Source organism: Triticum aestivum, chromosome 1A, assembly GCF_018294505.1.
Source record: "Triticum aestivum cultivar Chinese Spring chromosome 1A, IWGSC CS RefSeq v2.1, whole genome shotgun sequence".
NCBI classification, from domain to species: domain Eukaryota; kingdom Viridiplantae; phylum Streptophyta; class Magnoliopsida; order Poales; family Poaceae; genus Triticum; species Triticum aestivum.
The window spans coordinates 394,461,166-394,478,177 of NC_057794.1; the positions used below are offsets into that span (position 1 = coordinate 394,461,166).

Genomic DNA, 17,012 nt, shown 5'->3' on the forward strand with positions numbered 1-17,012 from the left:
GGTACATCAAAACACAAAAACCCTAATTACGATCGTCACCGAACTTTAAGCGTGCGGACCCTACGGGTTCGAGAACTATGTAGACATGACCGAGACACGTCTCCGGTCAATAACCAATAGCGGAACCTGGATGCTCATATTGGCTCCTACATATTCTACGAAGATCTTTATCGGTCAGACCGCATAACAACATACGTTGTTCCCTTTGTCATCGGTATGTTACTTGCCCGAGATTCGATCGTCGGTATCTCAATACCTAGTTCAATCTCGTTACCGGCAAGTCTCTTTACTTGTTCCGTAATACATCATCCCGCAACTAACTCATTAGTTGCAATGCTTGCAAGGCTTAAGTGATGTGCATTACCGAGAGGGCCCAGAGATACCTCTCCGACAGTCGGAGTGACAAATCCTAATCTCGAAATACGCCAACCCAACAAGTACCTTCGGAAACACCTGTAGAGCACCTTTATAATCACCTAGTTACGTTATGACGTTTGGTAGCACACAAAGTGTTCCTCTGGTAAACGAGAGTTGCATAATCTCATAGTCATAGGAACTGTATAAGTTATGAAGAAAGCAATAGCAACAAACTAAACGATCAAGTGCTATGCTAACGGAATGGGTCAAGTCAATCACATCATTCTCCTAATGATGTGATACCGTTAATCAAATGACAACTCATGTCTATGGTTAGGAAACATAACCATCTTTGATCAACGAGCTAGTCAAGTAGAGGCATACTAGTGACACTCTGTTTGTCTATGTATTCACACATGTATTATGTTTCCGGTTAATACAATTCTAGCATGAATAATAAACATTTATCATGATATAAGGAAATAAATAATAACTTTATCATTGCCTCTAGGCATATTTCCTTCACCTTCTTGTTGCGAATCGAAAGCTCGCTGGCGAGAATCCCTCGTCTCTTGGTTCTAATCCCACGTTGATATTCTAGATTTGGCCTTCTCTTCATCTACCGCGAACCACTAGCATCATTTAGGCATGTGTCTTGCTTGACTTGTTGATTCATAATTACACAATGCACTTTGTTTTTCTATGGTGATTTATTGCTTTGTTCTTAATTTTGCAGTACCGGGCAAGAACAGGTTCAACAACATCTCACATCATCAAGTAGGTGTGACTATCCTCTGTACAGAACTTGCCAAAAAGTCATTATATGTACTCTTGTCATAGTGCTAAACGAAACGACATGCAAGAACGACTGTTTGTTAGAATATTTACTATTGTACTCAGTCGGTTTCTAAATATAAGTCATTTTAGAGATTTCAATACGGGCTTCATACGGATGTATGTGAACATATTTGAGTGTGGATTCACTCATTTTGCTTTATGTGTAGTCCATACTGAAATCTCTAAAAGGTCTTATATTTAGGAACGAAGATAGTATTAGGTTGCTACCTATGAAAAATTGAAAATTGAAAGGAAGAGCTTTGATAATGAGCTAAATTAACCAGATCGAATAAAGAACTACACGTTCCACACCGAAATGGTGAGTTGTGCAGCTTTTATACACATACCAATCAAAACTATCAAACCCTGCAACCTACTGGCCAATCTCTATTTTTATCTATTCCATTATTACTTTTTGAGCTGGTCGACCTCCATTATCACCTATTGATTTGTCACTCAGTAGGCTAGATGCAGAGACCAAGAGGGCACATGATTGGAGCTAGAGGGCACATGATTGGAGCTACAGAAAGCTCTGGCGGCGTATTTTTTCTAACATGAACTAGGGACTGGACGCATAGAGAGTTGGAGCCTGTGGATGAAGCACGTGTCCTGCTTAGTCCATCTGCACATGGCGAAGGAAGGTGTTCTTTTATTGGTAAGTAAGTTAACCTACCACCAAGGATGGTAGTGTTTACTAGGTTGTGTTAACCTAACACAGAGGATGGAGCTTTTACCGTTTTGTGAATTTTTTTAATGGCAATTTGAATGAAGGCCATTTACAAAGTTTATATGTCTTTGAATCTTCTAATATAAAACTTCGTTTACTTATTATGTTGTCCCTGTTATATTACTTAATTTACATTAACACTGGACCTGCAAGGAAGTACTTATCTAATAAATGAAATATACATGATTCAGTTTACTGGTGTGTGTCAAGCATGTTTACAACAGTATTGGTAGTATAGTGTGCTGGATCAAATTTATTGGTGCGTGTCCCACCTTTCAGTTGCAATTTGATTCAGTGAGTGATATGGTTAGTCGAAGATGAGGTAGGGCATATTATATTTTCTGTTTGGTTCAACGATTTGTCAACTGTAAACTTTGTTCATAGTCATGTGATTTCAGTATTTCGTCAATCTCTCCAAATAGGTGAACCATGGCTGTTCATTGCTGGGTGTCAATGCTCCTACATAATCCACCTCTCAGTGTAGTGTTCTGATGGCCTATATTTTGGTTCAGCCTTACACACTTACAGGATATATGAATTCTAATTAGATGCACGTAGACCTTGATGTACAAGGACTCATTTTACTCCTTTTTGCATCCTCATTACAAGCCCATGTACATTTTCTAGACTGTACATACCAGCATGGTGGTAGTTAGAGGGCCATGTTCTAGACTGTACATACCAACATGGAGGTTCAACACTGTTTGCATAGCCATCCTCATTACAAGGACTCATGAATGATCAGGCATGCATTAAAAAAATCAAGTGCATAATCCTGAAACTAAGATCAGTGTTCTCCTACGAACAAACAATTCACTTCTACGACACACCAACAACAAAACCAGCACTGCATCTTGTGGTCTGGCGATGGCCTGTGGTGACGGCCCAAAGTATCATAGAACCATGTATATGTCTTTCACATATGTAATATGGGATCATACGCTCTTGGAAAATGTGCATGGACTATGCAAACAGTGCCTTCCTTCTGTATACTGTTGGAATCCATTAGCTATCTCGGTGGAGTTGATTTTTTAAATTCTTAGATGAGAATCAACAACATAGTTGTTTCTTATTTGATACATCTACTCACTTGTATATGTCTTCCACATATGTAATATGGGATCGTACGCTCCTGGAAACCATTACAACAAGGAGATGAGAATGTGACTTTGATAGAGGGCGGACACAAAGCTGACAAGAGGATGTGCACAAACAATTACTACAAGGAGATGGAAAAAATCGAGAGAAAATGACTCGATCCTGGGCGGGGCAGATCGACAGGAGTGACACAAAAATGCTAATTGTCATTGTGAGATGTTGAATATGCAGCATACATAGCATTAATGTTCTATGTCACATATGGGATGGCCGTTTTGGCCTTGGGGAGCATATGCTTCTGAACATTTAGTTAAACAAAATTCTTTTTTTACATTTCATGTTAGTGTAATAAGCATTCTTGACAATTTTCATGTGGAACGGTCTAGCGGTGCTTATCAAAGAAAAAAATAAATAAATGTAATACATTAGGTGTTCGACTTGTTTTTCTTTGACACACCTCAAAATGCTTAAGCTTTCCTCCTGAAAATTAAGATGTGACCATAAGCGCATCTATCATTTTTAATTTTTTTACACTTCAAAAAACATTTTTTTTGTCCGTGGGAGTATGTGCTTTTGGGAGTTGAATTGGATTTCCAGTCACATATTCATTATTCCTGTTAATATTAATGTGTCGAAGGCATGATAATTCATGACGATATGAACACGCGGTAGTGACTGAAGTTATAGAAGGCATTATGCATCTGGTGGGAAGGAAAAAGCCACATCCCAATCTCTGCCAAAGAGATTACGGGGGAACGATGATGTGCGGTGGAGAAGAAGAAAGCGTGTGGTGGAAGGAAAAGGCCACATCACAACCTTCACCAAAGAGATTATGGGAAGATGAGTAAAAGACATGATTGTTTACTGGATAATAGAAGCCACGTGACTTCATAAAAAAAGAAATCACATAAATGTCTTTCTTCAAAGTTCTTATAACCTGGTTATTGAATACAATGTGATGAGTGTGTCTATGTACCATGTATCTTTTCACTTCATTAGCAATACTAAAGCAAGACATTTAATGTCCATCCATCCATCGAAGAGATAATGGAAACCACCACTATAGCATGATTGAGAACCGCAACAAGGAGGCAACATCAACACGAGGTAGAGATGATGGTCAGATGAAGAGGGGTGTGGTAACAAGGGGCACATTGCCTTTGGGGCCGGAAAAGTGAAGAAAAAAACATGCAAGAGTTTGTGGCATAGTGAATATAGGAGTAGCACTGGGATATAGGAGTAATACGCATCCAGCAGCAAAGTACCATGTATGTAAAGTCGGCCCTCCAATTAGTACATAAGTATTTTCTGTCTCTGCTGGTGAAGTCGGCCCTCAAATTTCAGTAAAAATCAGGGTGCCAGCAGCGTGATGTTTCTATAATGTTTCAGGAGAATAGCTGGATCTTTCTGCACAGTTATTGCCTCCAACTTTCTGAATAAGTATAAAAAAGGATGTCACTTATGTTTCCTTTAGAAAATACTGAACATATGAGCTACTCTAGGTTGCATGCTAAATTATGATTAGAAGTATCTCTATTCTTCAATCTAAGGCGTCTTATTTATTTTTACTACTGTTCTTTTATGCATGTTATTGATACCTGCATCTCTCCTGATCCCATCTGATGTAGAAATAAATTAGTTGGTTGGTTTCCCCATAATTTTGTGCTAATTACTCTACACCCGTCTAGGATTTTTATTCCCCCGTTTCAACGCACGGGCAATTAGTATTGTTATGTATTTAGAACATTTCCTCGAAAAGTACCAACAACCAGCTGGGCCGGCCCAATAATAACGACGGGAGGGCGCCTTGAGGCGAAAACTCCTTTGTCTCGCAACGGCAGGCGTTACATAGCCGCTCCCCGCAAATGATAGCCCGTCTCGACCTCGTCTTCCTCGTTCCCTGGAACTCGCTCATCTTCCTCGTTCCTATTTGAGGTCGAGCCCTCCTCCGGCCTCTCCGCCTCCTACCTGCTGATTGGGGTGTTCGATCCGGATTCCACCTGCTCTGCTTGGTAAGCGTGCCCTTTAGCTTCGCCTCCCCCTGTAGTGAGGAATCGGCCCGTGGTGACCTAAATCGCCAGTGCCCCTTCCGTCTTCCTCGCCTCCGGCACGGCTCCGCCGCCACGCGATCTATCGCTCCGGCGAGACCGGCCTTTTTCATCTGCTTCCTTAGCTCCCTGTGGTGATTCTGAAGCTTCTGCCGCTGCCCCCCGTCGAACCGCTTTTGCTGTTAGTTGTTATTGACGAAATTTTTATCCAGATAGTAAAAATAGATATTACATTGCTGTTTCGGGTTATTATGGCCTTATGGATGCTATGCACAAACAAAATAGTCACCGCTGCAATTGTGCAACAATATCCAAATACGTAGTACACATGGAACTGGAATTCTGTCAACCACTGTTTTCATTCTCTCCAATCTAGATAAGCGTAGCTGAGGATTGGCTTAGGCACCATTCATCTGTTTCTGATATGATCTGTACCCTACCTCAAACAGGATTAGAAGATATAAAAAAATGGCTGCACAAGACACTCCTATGATCACCGAGGATGACTATGAGGTACCCATCTTTTAGTTCTTTTTTATTATAGGGCGCTGTTACTATTGAACTACCACAAGATATCTCTTGTACAATATTTTTCTCATGGCTACAGTATCACAATCGCATGAAATGTTTTTCATGCCCATCTGATATTACCAATTTTGTGTAACATTACTCACATATTATCAGTTAAATAGTGCTCAAAGTTCAACTTAAGCTGGCCAGCCATGGCCTATAAATATCAGCAGAGTAAGAAAGAGAAGAGCCTGGGTTCTTGTTTTACATGTTTGCTATATGTCCGAAATTCTCTTATTTGCACCGGTTTGGACACATGGGAGAGTTGCTATGTTGTTTACCAATGCTAGATGCACATAAGATATCTTCAAGTATATAGTCTTCAATTGTTAGATTATACTTGAAAAGAATTTGAGTACTCCCTCCGTCCCAAAATAATTGTCGCTGATCTAGTACAACTTTCTACTAACGTTGTACTAAATCGGCGACACTTATTTTGGGACTGAGGGAGCATGATATAACTGTTGGAACAGTTCATCTTATTTTATGCTGTTACTTGAAACAAGATTTTGGTGGGAATTGTATTTCTAAATCAATTGTTTGTAAGGATCAAAATGTTCAACTCTTCTTGAGTTTTTACTGTTGTTGTGAACTATGTGCCTACATTTTTCAGACTCAGCAGAAGAAGCAAGCTGCTGCAGATGTTCTTTTCAACTATTCACAGTTTGTTATGGTGTGCATTGGTGAGGGAGTTCGCCCGACTGATCTCCGGTTGCACCTTATGAAGGTAGATTTGCTATCCTGTAACTTGTTGTGTTTTTTTAATGTTGCACATTTATTACCATCATTTTTAATGCTGGCCCTAAGCATGTGAGTTCCTGCCAGAATTTCTTCTTTGTGTACCCACAACAGTTTTTTAGGTGCTCATGATTAATTTCCCCAAGCATAGAGAGGCCCAGGCCTTTACATACTCAAGAGTAGATATATTATATTTTATTAGTGACATGTCTATTCTTAAGCGAAAGGAAGGAATTATTAGAGCAACAAATCTGACCTTGAACCAGATGTGCCAATTCGGTATCTTTCACTGATTCTTATTCCTGGAGGGCACTTTTATCTTTAGGATTTCTGGACCTCTGAGATCATATGTTTTATGCACCATTCGCCTACAGTGGTTTACATGAGATATTATTTCTGTCTCGCGATTCAGACACACATATTTGCTACAGTATTGTCGTGCATGGGAACCAAACATGGAACTGTTTTTAACAATTTCTGAACTTTATGCATTTCATCTTTTGCTACGGTTTCCTATGTAGTTCAAATTGACCTGTTTCTTTACACCCTATAATGTAAATTAATGCCCTTTAGTTAAATATCAACAAATGGATATTCGCCTTTATCATGTGATCACTCCATGGATGCTTTTCTTCTTTTTATTTGATCATTTATTCTAACTTGTATAATTATTACCCTTTATCTTTGTCACTCTTGTGTTTTGAACCCTTCGGCTTTTTCTTGAAGGGTGTGCAACTGTTTTTTTTTCCGAGCAACCGCCAGGAGCTTTGCCTTTTCAGTAAGAGTAAGAGCTGGCCAGTTAATAGGGAAAATTGGCCGGAAACCGATACATCAGTTACACACACACCAGCACTGAGATCGCGCACCAGGCGAGCCGCTGGTTTCGCCACACGAGCAACTAGAGCCGACACCCTACAACCAGATTGGAAGCCGCCACGCTGAATCTGGCATCCACGCCGGTCCCAAGGCCACAACCAGACGAGTCAATGACTCAGTCGCCCAAGCAACCAGAGACGGCACCCCACAACAGCACAACAGTTTTTGGAGCTACTGCTCTGACTTACTAACCTAAAACACACACTGACCCCGAGGCAGAGCACTAGGCAAGCCGCCGGCTCCGTCACTCAAGCAACTGGGGCCGACACCCCACAACCAGACCCAAAGCCGCCGCTCCAGCATCCATGCTGGCCCCGAGCCGACACCCTAAGAAGACATCGAGATCCGGAGCCACCGCTCTGTCCTCCACATCGGGTGAGGTCGTGCACCGCCCGATTCGATGGCTCGACCACGTCGTCCGCCACGGACGCTGACATGGCAACTCCACATGATAGTCTTCTCTGGCTAGGCCATGGCCTCCTAAGGTGACGCCTCCAAGGAGGAAGTGACGAGGATGCCGCCGTCCCCTCCTCCGGCAGAAACAGGGAACTTGAACGTTCACCTGGAGGGTTCAATACCAGAGACTTCGAGAGGTGAAATAGAGCACCCACGATGCCCCCTCCAAGGAGGGGAACGATGCCAGCAGGTGTCGCCATGTTCGGCGCCAACTAACTGTTCTATTCACCTTGTGTTTTATGTCTTGGGATATTCACTCGAACAAGATAACATGTTTCTGGTGCAATTAAGATGTTAGTTAGCTGCATTCTTGCATTTGAAACTAAATTAGCAAGGGGTCAAATGAAAGCCTAACTATTCTGGCTTTGGCATATGGCTATGGGCCTGTTAGGGCTAGCGTTCCAAAAGTGCACTTTCTGATTACCCATCTCACCCAAAATAAGGAATAAGTAGTGTTCTATCTTCAAGTTGCACGTTCTACCCCTTGAACTCCAAGCGTGTCAAAACTAAGCATCTCTACTCATTAAGTTTAAGTCTGCAGCCTAACTATTTTATGCTTGAATGCAATTTGACTAGCAAAACACATGTCTCAGTGAGGATAGTGGCTATATAAGCACAATTGACACCAGGCAATTCATGCTTCTGTTCGCCAACAAACTCCGGGGTTATTTCTTCTGGCCTGAGTCCATCAGGCTGATATGATGCTAACCCAGATCTTCTGTCTCCTATTTCCCCAGGAAATTTCAGGGATGCCCACCTCTTTGAAGGAAGAGCCACGGCAGGCAGCTGCCTCCCCAGATTCTAGCGGTGAACCATCATCCTCTGGGACGATGAAAGAAGACAGGAGCGAAATCCCATAAGCTTCATCTGCATCTTGCAAGGAGATGGTATCTCAGGATGATAGGCGATGATTTGTGATCATAGAGATGTAAATAAGTTAGCATGCTTGAGGCAAGGCCTGATTTGGTTTACAGCGCTGAAGAGCACATTTTCCTGGCGGATGGTAACATTTGTGATCATTTTTCAAGCCACTTGCATTGCATCTACTCCCTCCGTTCCGAATTACTTGTCGCAGGTATGAATGTATCTAGATGTATTTTAGTTCTAGATACATCCATTTCTACGACGAGTAATTTGGAACGGAGTATTAGTTGGGGTCCATATCTTAGCCTATAATCGCCGAACAATACTGTTCTGTTGTCCATGTCTTATGTTTAATCAGGTTGACTGGAGGTTCTGTTTTGCATTCCGGGGTTGGCAGGCACATTGCGGCTTACATCCCTAGGGCTTAGTTTCAAAACAGTTCATGGGTGTTGTGGAATGCATCAGGATTTCTTGCAGCTAAGTTTTATAATGGGCACGAAATCTGATTGTGAAGACCCTTTTTTACCTCTCCTTTTTTTTGAGATATAAGCACCTTCCATTGGATAGGGTTATTACATACATAGGACACAATTGATGGAATTTATGCAAGCGCAAGATCATATCGGTAGGCACAAAATCTTAGCAGCAGCATCAGCACCGGGGGTTGGGAGAGTGACTCCAAGATCACCCGCTCCACCTCTGTTAGAGAGGTCGTAGATGGAACGAGGATCTTTGACCCACTGACTGAAGCTTATGAAATTCTGGAAGTTCCTCTTCGAAAGTCGTTAAGATGGCCATATCGGTTGCTGCCTGATGAGAAAGCGCAGTTGGAGGATACTAGGAGGGACACTGCAGCAAAGTCAATCTATGCCATTGTGGTCCATGAGACATTTGCAAAAACACTTTCTGCAAGGGTGAAGGGGAGACATCCCGTCCTGGTTTTATCAAGGTTAATGTTGATGCGGCCTACTAGTCAACAGGTGGGGAGTTCTTTCTTGCAGCTGCTCAGAGATATGAAGATGTGCTGATTGCCTTGACAGCTGAAACACTTCCTCCGTGATGGTGTGTGCATTTGGCATAACCTGGTGGTTTTGGTGGATATGTGGACCAATAGGCCGCAATGCAGGTTTGAGATTATGGAGCTTCGAGTTTAGACATGGTTTTAACTCCTTTAAGTCATCTTTTTATTTGTAAAGAAGCTAATTCTGTATGCCCACTTGTGTGCAAAATTGACTGAAGATTGATGTGTTACATGTATGAGCTATAAAATGAGCTCTACTGATTGCCAAAAGAAAAGGAAAGAGTAAAGCTTCTTATACTGCCCCGCAAAAAAAAAGCTTCTTATACTGACTCACCACATTACAACAATCCATCAAACCTTCAGCGTGAAAACAACATGTCCTTTCCTTTTGCTCGAAAAAGAAACACGACTTTCATGCATCATTAGCTTAACTAGGTAGATGGAAAAAGAAAAAGAAAACTTAGCTAATAGGTGGATTCTGCAAGGCATCCAAGCTTCTGCCTATCCGCTCGTCTATCCAGGCAAGTCTCCTCTCAAGTTTTAGCACACTGGTATGCAGAACCCTAACATCAACTTCTGCAAGCTTTGCAAATGAGCGTATCAGCACGTAATAATCAGCATGTCCGATGCAAACAAGACTACCGGTTATTGTCTTCCTTCTATAGTGAAGGTAGCCATTTGATCTAAGCAACTTCCTTGGCGGCAGATAACAAAACCCATGATCTTCCATTTCCGACTTGATCCTTTGGATCCCTGATGATGATGCAGAAATGCTCCTTGCACCAACAGAAGTTCCATCCCGACATCGTTTATTCATCACTCCATTCGTGGTTTGCGTTTCCTCCATGCGAGCTTTTGGATTCCCATCCTACAATGCAATAGGTTTAGCCATCAAATCAACAGCGATCACCCGCAAAAGACGCGTGCATAATCCTCAAGGTGCTACATCCATATTAATTTTAGGTTCAAAACCAGCATGTGTGGCAAATGAAATAGGGGCTTTTTTTATGAATAGCAACTTTCTTGTTCTTCATCTTTTAATATAATATATTTTGGGAGTTCCCAAAAAATCTTTCAGACTATTTGTGTTCGATTTCTAAAATCATTTATTCTCTCCGATCCAAATTAATTGCCGCAGCTTTAGTACAACTTCGTACTAAAGTTATACTAAAGCTGTAACAATTAATATGGATCGGAGGGAGTAAGATATTTTTCCATGCTGATTTTGTTTCTGAAATAACATCCATAGATACAACCTTGCTGTTAATGGTTTGCACTCAAGAGGAAAGCTGCATCCGTATAAATTTGAAGTTGAAAATCAATATGTGGTGAGAAAAATAGAGAACATTTTATAAATAGCAATTTTCTTGCAAGTAACAGCAGCTCCCTCCCTGGTATGTCCCTTCCCCGCCAGAAAAAGTCGATTCCTGGCTAGCCGTCTACACCACCAACCACTGCCAAGGCTACTCGTTTGACCGTCGCCTATTGCTTATGCACATCTAGGCAAGCGCCTAGGGACACCATTCTTTAACCTTGTTTACACTAGATGCTGATAACAGCTAAGCAAAATAATCCAGCCCACAAAAGGGAAACCATTAAAGTAGAGCCAAGACAAAATAAGATTACAGTGAGGATTTGAGGAGTCAGATAAGATGAGAAGTACTCCATGATGGAGACAATCATAGAGAGACGCACTACAGCTTTACTGCTTGATGCAAAAACCGAACAAGAGTTGACAACAATATCAAACTGGGTGCATTACCTCTCGTCCTTTGTACATATCCTGAAAGATCTCTATTAAGTGATCCTCTTCAATTGAACATGCAATCCCAGGGAAAACAATATCTTTGCAGTACTTGAGATAAGAGTGAAGGTCCTTTGAATAGTCTGTAGAATCAGAAAAGTTAGTCAATTTTGTACAACTAGTAAATATTTGGTCCAGTCACAACTAGTGCCAGACAAGAATGCATTCAGTAAACCATTATAACTTTGAACAAACATATCATCGTGATTTGTGAACTTATGAGAACAACATGCACATTTTTTATCCATGATACTTTGAAGTTATTGTACTTCTATACTTTCCTTATAAGATAACAAAATATATTGGTCTAAATACATATCTAGTTACAATGCTAAAGGGAAGTTACCAATCACCATCTGTACGAAAGAAAGATGGAAGTGCAGTTTTGTCTAAGTTGAAAATTTGACACGTAATGAGTTGTTCTACAGCCGTTTGTATCAGAACTCTCTGTTTGTGTAAGGAATCATGAGAGTAGCTTACTAGACAATCCAGCGGTAATGCAGAAAATCAGTATTTCTCACTGGAAGATACTCGTGTATTGTCTGTTAATTTTTGTAATGCTGCCTGGTGCAGATGCCCCACAAATGTTCAAGCCTAGTGTTATTAGACACTAACAAGCATTAAGGAGCTCTCTATTTAAGTGTGGAAGTACAGATCCAAGAAATGTAAAAAATTATTTATTGTGAAGAACAAAGCCACAAACTCCATGCATACATCAACGTATTGTTTTTCTCCCATACAAAATATACATGTTACTCTAGCCTTGCCAAATTTTAATACAAAGTGAATGTCCTAAAAGGTTGAAATACAGCTATAGCGATGATCCATACATATTCTACCTCAGTAACTGAAAATTACCATGGAGATAGACTAGCGGCTCTACACATATGAGGGTATAACCTGTTAACACAAAATATGACAAGGCTACCATAATACTCCCTCAGTAACTAAAACCACGACACTTATTTTAACAGAGGGAGTAAATAGTACCATATTAGTCTCTCTTATGACATAGCTACCGCACTAGAAGCTAGAATAACATGTATTTAGTAACATAGGAGGTAAGTATTTAATAAACCACTAATGGGCAATATAAGGATTAGACTTGACATGCGTGCATTGCTAGAAAAAAAATATGTGGATTGAAGCAAATGGTCATTGGAAGTTACCATGCGCAACATCAATTTTATCATAGGCACTTGCAAGAGTGCATAGCAATTCCCTTGTGCCAAATTCCTCACTAGTGCCGCCTTCAGGCCTCATAGATGGTGGTAAATTCTCATCAGGATCAGACCCATCTGCATTTCTTCCTGTCTCACAAATCTCCTGAAGGGTAAAAAGAAAGTTCAATACATTATATTTTATATTTACATGACTTAAGAGAGTGATCCTATATGGAATACTCACCTCCCATATCCCTTGACCATGGATGTTATACTGAACTCTTAGAGCCACTATTAGTATAGCCATTACACAGACCCGTGTGGGGACCCTTAATGGATTACTAGACAACCATAGTTCTGCAGGCAATGCCCACTCATAGATGCGGCAAGCATGAGGGAGGATTCTTTCTATCGGCAGAGACAACTCATTCAAGTAGCATTGAGCAATAGCATAGAAATTAACTGAAGGAAGCTGCAATCCTATTCGTTGTGCAATGGACCCAGCTGCAGCTTCCAGTTGCCATGTTCCAATCACTCGGACTGGTCTGAATAGTTGTCTTGCACTCAAAGGGCAGTGTTTTACAGAGCTCCCAAGAAGCCTGTCCACTTCGGTAAATGCTGCCATATAAGGAAGCTTACCCTCCATTGCCCACCTATAGATGTCAGTCGGTAGGATGGCTTCCCGGGCAATATGACATGCCAGGAAACATACAGACAATGTTGAGTACAGTGGCAGCATCGTTCTCAATGAGCGCACAAAGATGAACTCAACCCTTCGCCTGTCTTTGCGTGGCAAGGCTTCACCCCCCCCATTCACATTTCACCTCTTGAGGTTTCTGTTCGCCTGCACACAAAAGATACACATATATATCTAACTTTGCTCTGGTCTTTCAATGGTATGAACTGAACAAGAGAGTAAACTGACACCTCCACTGGCAGAGCACTTCAGTCTCTGCACAGCCTCGTCCTCCACGAGCACCTTCCGCGCCCAAATTTCGTCGAACACCTTGGAGGTAGCCACCCACCGCACCCAGATAGTTCCAGCCAGGCCACAGACAAGCGCGCCCACCCGGTACCTCTTGACCAGCACTTCCAGCTGCTGTTGCAGGATCACCTGCAGCCCCTGCACGTAGCGCCACCGGACCCGAGCACCCAGCTCCTCTGGCTCGTCCCAAGCCTTGGCGCCAACAACAAAGTCGCGCGGCTCCTCGAAGTCAGTCTCAGTCGCAGCAGGGGGCTGCCGAGTGGGGTAAGGGGTTGGTTAGGGTGCGGGGGTACGGGATTTGGGGGTTTTGTTGGCTTGGCTAACTCGGCGGAAGGACATGGTGCCGGTGGCTTGGAAATCGTCGGGGTCCGCGGCAGTCGCCTGGGTGGAGGTGTGGACGACGGAGCACTGGCGGCACGAGAAGAAGCCGTCCTCGGCGTCGTCGGGGTTGTACTTATCCGCCGCGCCGCAGTTGTCGCAGACCAGGCGTATGCTTCCTCCTCCGCCTCCGCCGTAGTGATCCGGGGAGGCGCCGCCGCCGTAATCCATGGGAGAAGTGTGGGATTGCGCCTTCCGGAGTTCAAAAAAGTTGTTGTCGGTGTTAGCTATAAGATGCTTGCCTGCGGCCTGTGCCCGGTACCTTCGTGCCGCGGGCGCCCAGAGGTAGAGGCCGGCAATGGTGCGCCGACGCCACCGTCAGCTGGGTCGGGCACCCGCCCGACGCGACTGGCGACTATCTAACTAGGGCACGCGTGAGTTAGGGGTCTGGAGTGGGGGGCGGGGGTCCGGAGGACAAGGAAGCCCGCCGCGCCGGCGAGGGCGAGTGCCGTGGCTAGGGTCGAGTAGGGGGGATGGGGACTAGGGGCGCGCCGCTGAGACTGCGACAATAGGGACTCGGGACGGGGAGAGCCTGGTTCAGGCCTAACATAGCAGGCTTTGGGCCGTAGTCTATCTCTCTGCACACGTGATTTCGGATTTTCTTTTTTTAGTTGGAAATTTGTTGCCTCTTTTTTTGATTGTCAACGTACAATCCGATGCCACCTCCCGAAAATGCCAAACGGAGACCGAGCTCCATGAAGGCTTTTATTTGAAAACTTCAAACTTTTCAGTTTCAAAAAATTCTAAAAATAAATACACATATACCTAGATACATATTGTACATGTGTGCAAATTTTCAGGTCGAAATGCATATAAATGTGAGCTACACAAAAAAGACAAATCTGAGGCTTATTAACATATGTACTATTCATCTTTAAAGTCCCTGTTTTTTTTGTGCAGCTCATGGTTCAAGGAATTTCATCCTGAAATTTCTCACACATACACTTTACATCCATGCATACATGTATACATTTTTTCATAATTTTTTGAAACTAAAATTTATGAATTTTGAATTTTTCAAAATAAAGGGCTCCATGGAGCTCGGTCTCCAAAATGCCCTACTCTGCCACCTCCTCGCTAACAAAATCAGGTGAAACCCGAAATCAAGATTTAGAGCATCTCTAGCAGACCCTTTCAAAGTGGTCAAACCCGTAAAAAATAACACATTTACAGTTTCGGTCGAAAAAACGGTTCCTAGCAGATCCCGTAAAGTTCATTTTTTAAGGGGCACCGAGAATCCATCCGCGAGAACCTCATGTGTATGGAAAGCAGTATACAATTCAATCCATAGACGGTCAAACCTCATCAGAGCAGATGCGCCGCCGCGGAACTGGCGGAATCAACCCCAAAACTCGCTGGAATCAATCGCCACACATCAGAAAAAGGTCGCCGCTGTCGTTGTCGGTCCAAATTGTGGCCGGCTCAACCTTTACCGCCAAGGCGGGGTGGAGCAGGCCGCCGGTGGCCCGAATCAAGGCGGGGCGACGCCGGAGAAGGGGCGGGGGCGGCGTCGGTGGCCCGAATCAAGGCGGGGCGACGCCGGAGAAGGGGCGGGGGCGGCGTCGGCGGCCCGAATCAAGGCAGGGCGGCGCTGGTGGGAGGGGGTTCGTGGCGGCCGCGACGTGCTGATGGAAGGGGGATCGGGGCGAAGGCGGGTGATACATCTCCAACGTATTTATAATTTTTTATTGTTCCATGCTGTATAATTCTTGGATGTTTATTATACAATTATATACAATTATATATCTTTTTTGGACTAACCTATCAACCTAGTGCCCAGTTGTTAAGGCATGTCTCTCTCTAAGTAGTTTTGGTGATTGATGACAATGTTTTTGCAGACTAATCGTGTGCGCTGAGTATTTCAGAGTTTCATTCATTGGCACGAGACGATTGCTTCCCCTCAGAGTTTTAAGTGAAGACGGTGTAGTTTCTTTCATTTCGGTTTTGGTGGACTTGATTCGTAGGAGTCACCGTACTATCAAGAGGGGGTCCACATTGAAAAAGCTAGGGTGGAATAAACACGTACACATCTCCTTTGCACCCACTGATCCTTCCCGCTTCAATGGAGGATCTTTTGTTGCCTCTATTGTGAGTTTGTTATGGTCCCAGCGGTAGTACTGCAGCTCCTAGGGGTAGTACTGCAGCTCCCAGGGGTAGTACTGCAGCTCCCAGCGGAAGTACCGCTCAAGAGTCATAGGCGGCAGTACCGCTGCCCAGCGGCGCCAGGGGGCTCTCAGCCATAGTGCCGCTGAAGTGTTGTGCTATTACCGCCTCGACTCAAAAGTGTCGCCTCTTGTGTCGGGTTGTGCGACACTAGCAGCGGTAGTAGAGGCGGTAGTACCGCTCATTGTAACGCCCCGGATACAGCATTCCATATTTGTAACTCCGACTCTTGCCATTTTCTGCTATGTGTTATGAGATTCTCTTCGTGGTTGGGTTTTCGTCTTTCGTTTTGCATTTTGTTCATGTCATGCATTTCATGTCATGTCATCATGTGCATCTCATTTGCATACGTGTTCGTCTCATGCATCCGGTCATTTTCCCTGTTGTCTGTTTCGCAATCCAACACTCCCACATGCACCCGGCACACCCCTGTTGTCTCTTTCGTGAGCGGGAGAAAAATGTTCTCGGAATGGGCCCAGATTTGTCAAGTGGCCTTGGTACACCACCGGTAGACCGCCTGTCAAATTTTGTTCCATTTGGAGGTCGTTTGATGCCCCAACGGTTAACCGGGTAACCGCAAAAGCCTCTTTTGTGTTGCAGCCTAACACCCCTCCAAAACAGCCCAATAACCCATCTAAACCCTCTCCATGTTCTCCGTCGTTGGATCATGATTGTGTGGGCGAAAACCGCACTTCATTTGGACTGTCTTAGCTCCCTCTACCTATATAAAGGTCATCCCCGTCCAAAATCGTAGTCCAAACCCTAGTTATCTTCATCCTCGCGCCGCCGGACATGTCCAACTCCGGTCGGACATGCCCGCCACCGCCTCCTCGGCCAATCGGGCAATGCCACGTCAGCGCCCGGCCACCGGCCCCCGCCTCCTCCGCGCGCGACCCGCCAGGCCCGCGTCGCCTCCGCCGCCCACGC

At 43.8% G+C, this 17,012-nt stretch overlaps 2 protein-coding genes and 1 pseudogene across 2 annotated transcripts; 1 reads left to right on the top strand and 2 right to left on the bottom strand.

Moving 5' to 3' along the window:
• Nucleotides 1-4,831: 4,831 nt before the first annotated feature.
• Nucleotides 4,832-8,753, top strand: LOC123052665 (uncharacterized). The gene is made up of 4 exons (XM_044475971.1): nucleotides 4,832-5,031; nucleotides 5,517-5,580; nucleotides 6,251-6,364; nucleotides 8,445-8,753. The coding sequence occupies exons 2-4, from the start codon at nucleotides 5,536-5,538 to the stop codon at nucleotides 8,565-8,567; spliced, it is 282 nt and encodes a 93-aa protein (XP_044331906.1). The 5' UTR covers nucleotides 4,832-5,031; nucleotides 5,517-5,535; the 3' UTR covers nucleotides 8,568-8,753.
• Nucleotides 8,754-9,890: 1,137 nt separating this feature from the next.
• LOC123052651 (TATA box-binding protein-associated factor RNA polymerase I subunit B) lies at nucleotides 9,891-14,099 on the bottom strand. Its single transcript, XM_044475961.1, has 4 exons — nucleotides 12,804-14,099; nucleotides 12,566-12,722; nucleotides 11,355-11,479; nucleotides 9,891-10,460 (listed from the first exon to the last, which is right to left on the bottom strand). Exons 1-4 carry the CDS (start codon nucleotides 13,296-13,298, stop codon nucleotides 10,053-10,055), a joined length of 1,185 nt encoding a protein of 394 aa, XP_044331896.1. The 5' UTR covers nucleotides 13,299-14,099; the 3' UTR covers nucleotides 9,891-10,052.
• Nucleotides 13,167-14,093, bottom strand: LOC123052660 (TATA box-binding protein-associated factor RNA polymerase I subunit B-like; annotated as a pseudogene).
• Nucleotides 14,100-17,012: the final 2,913 nt, after the last annotated feature.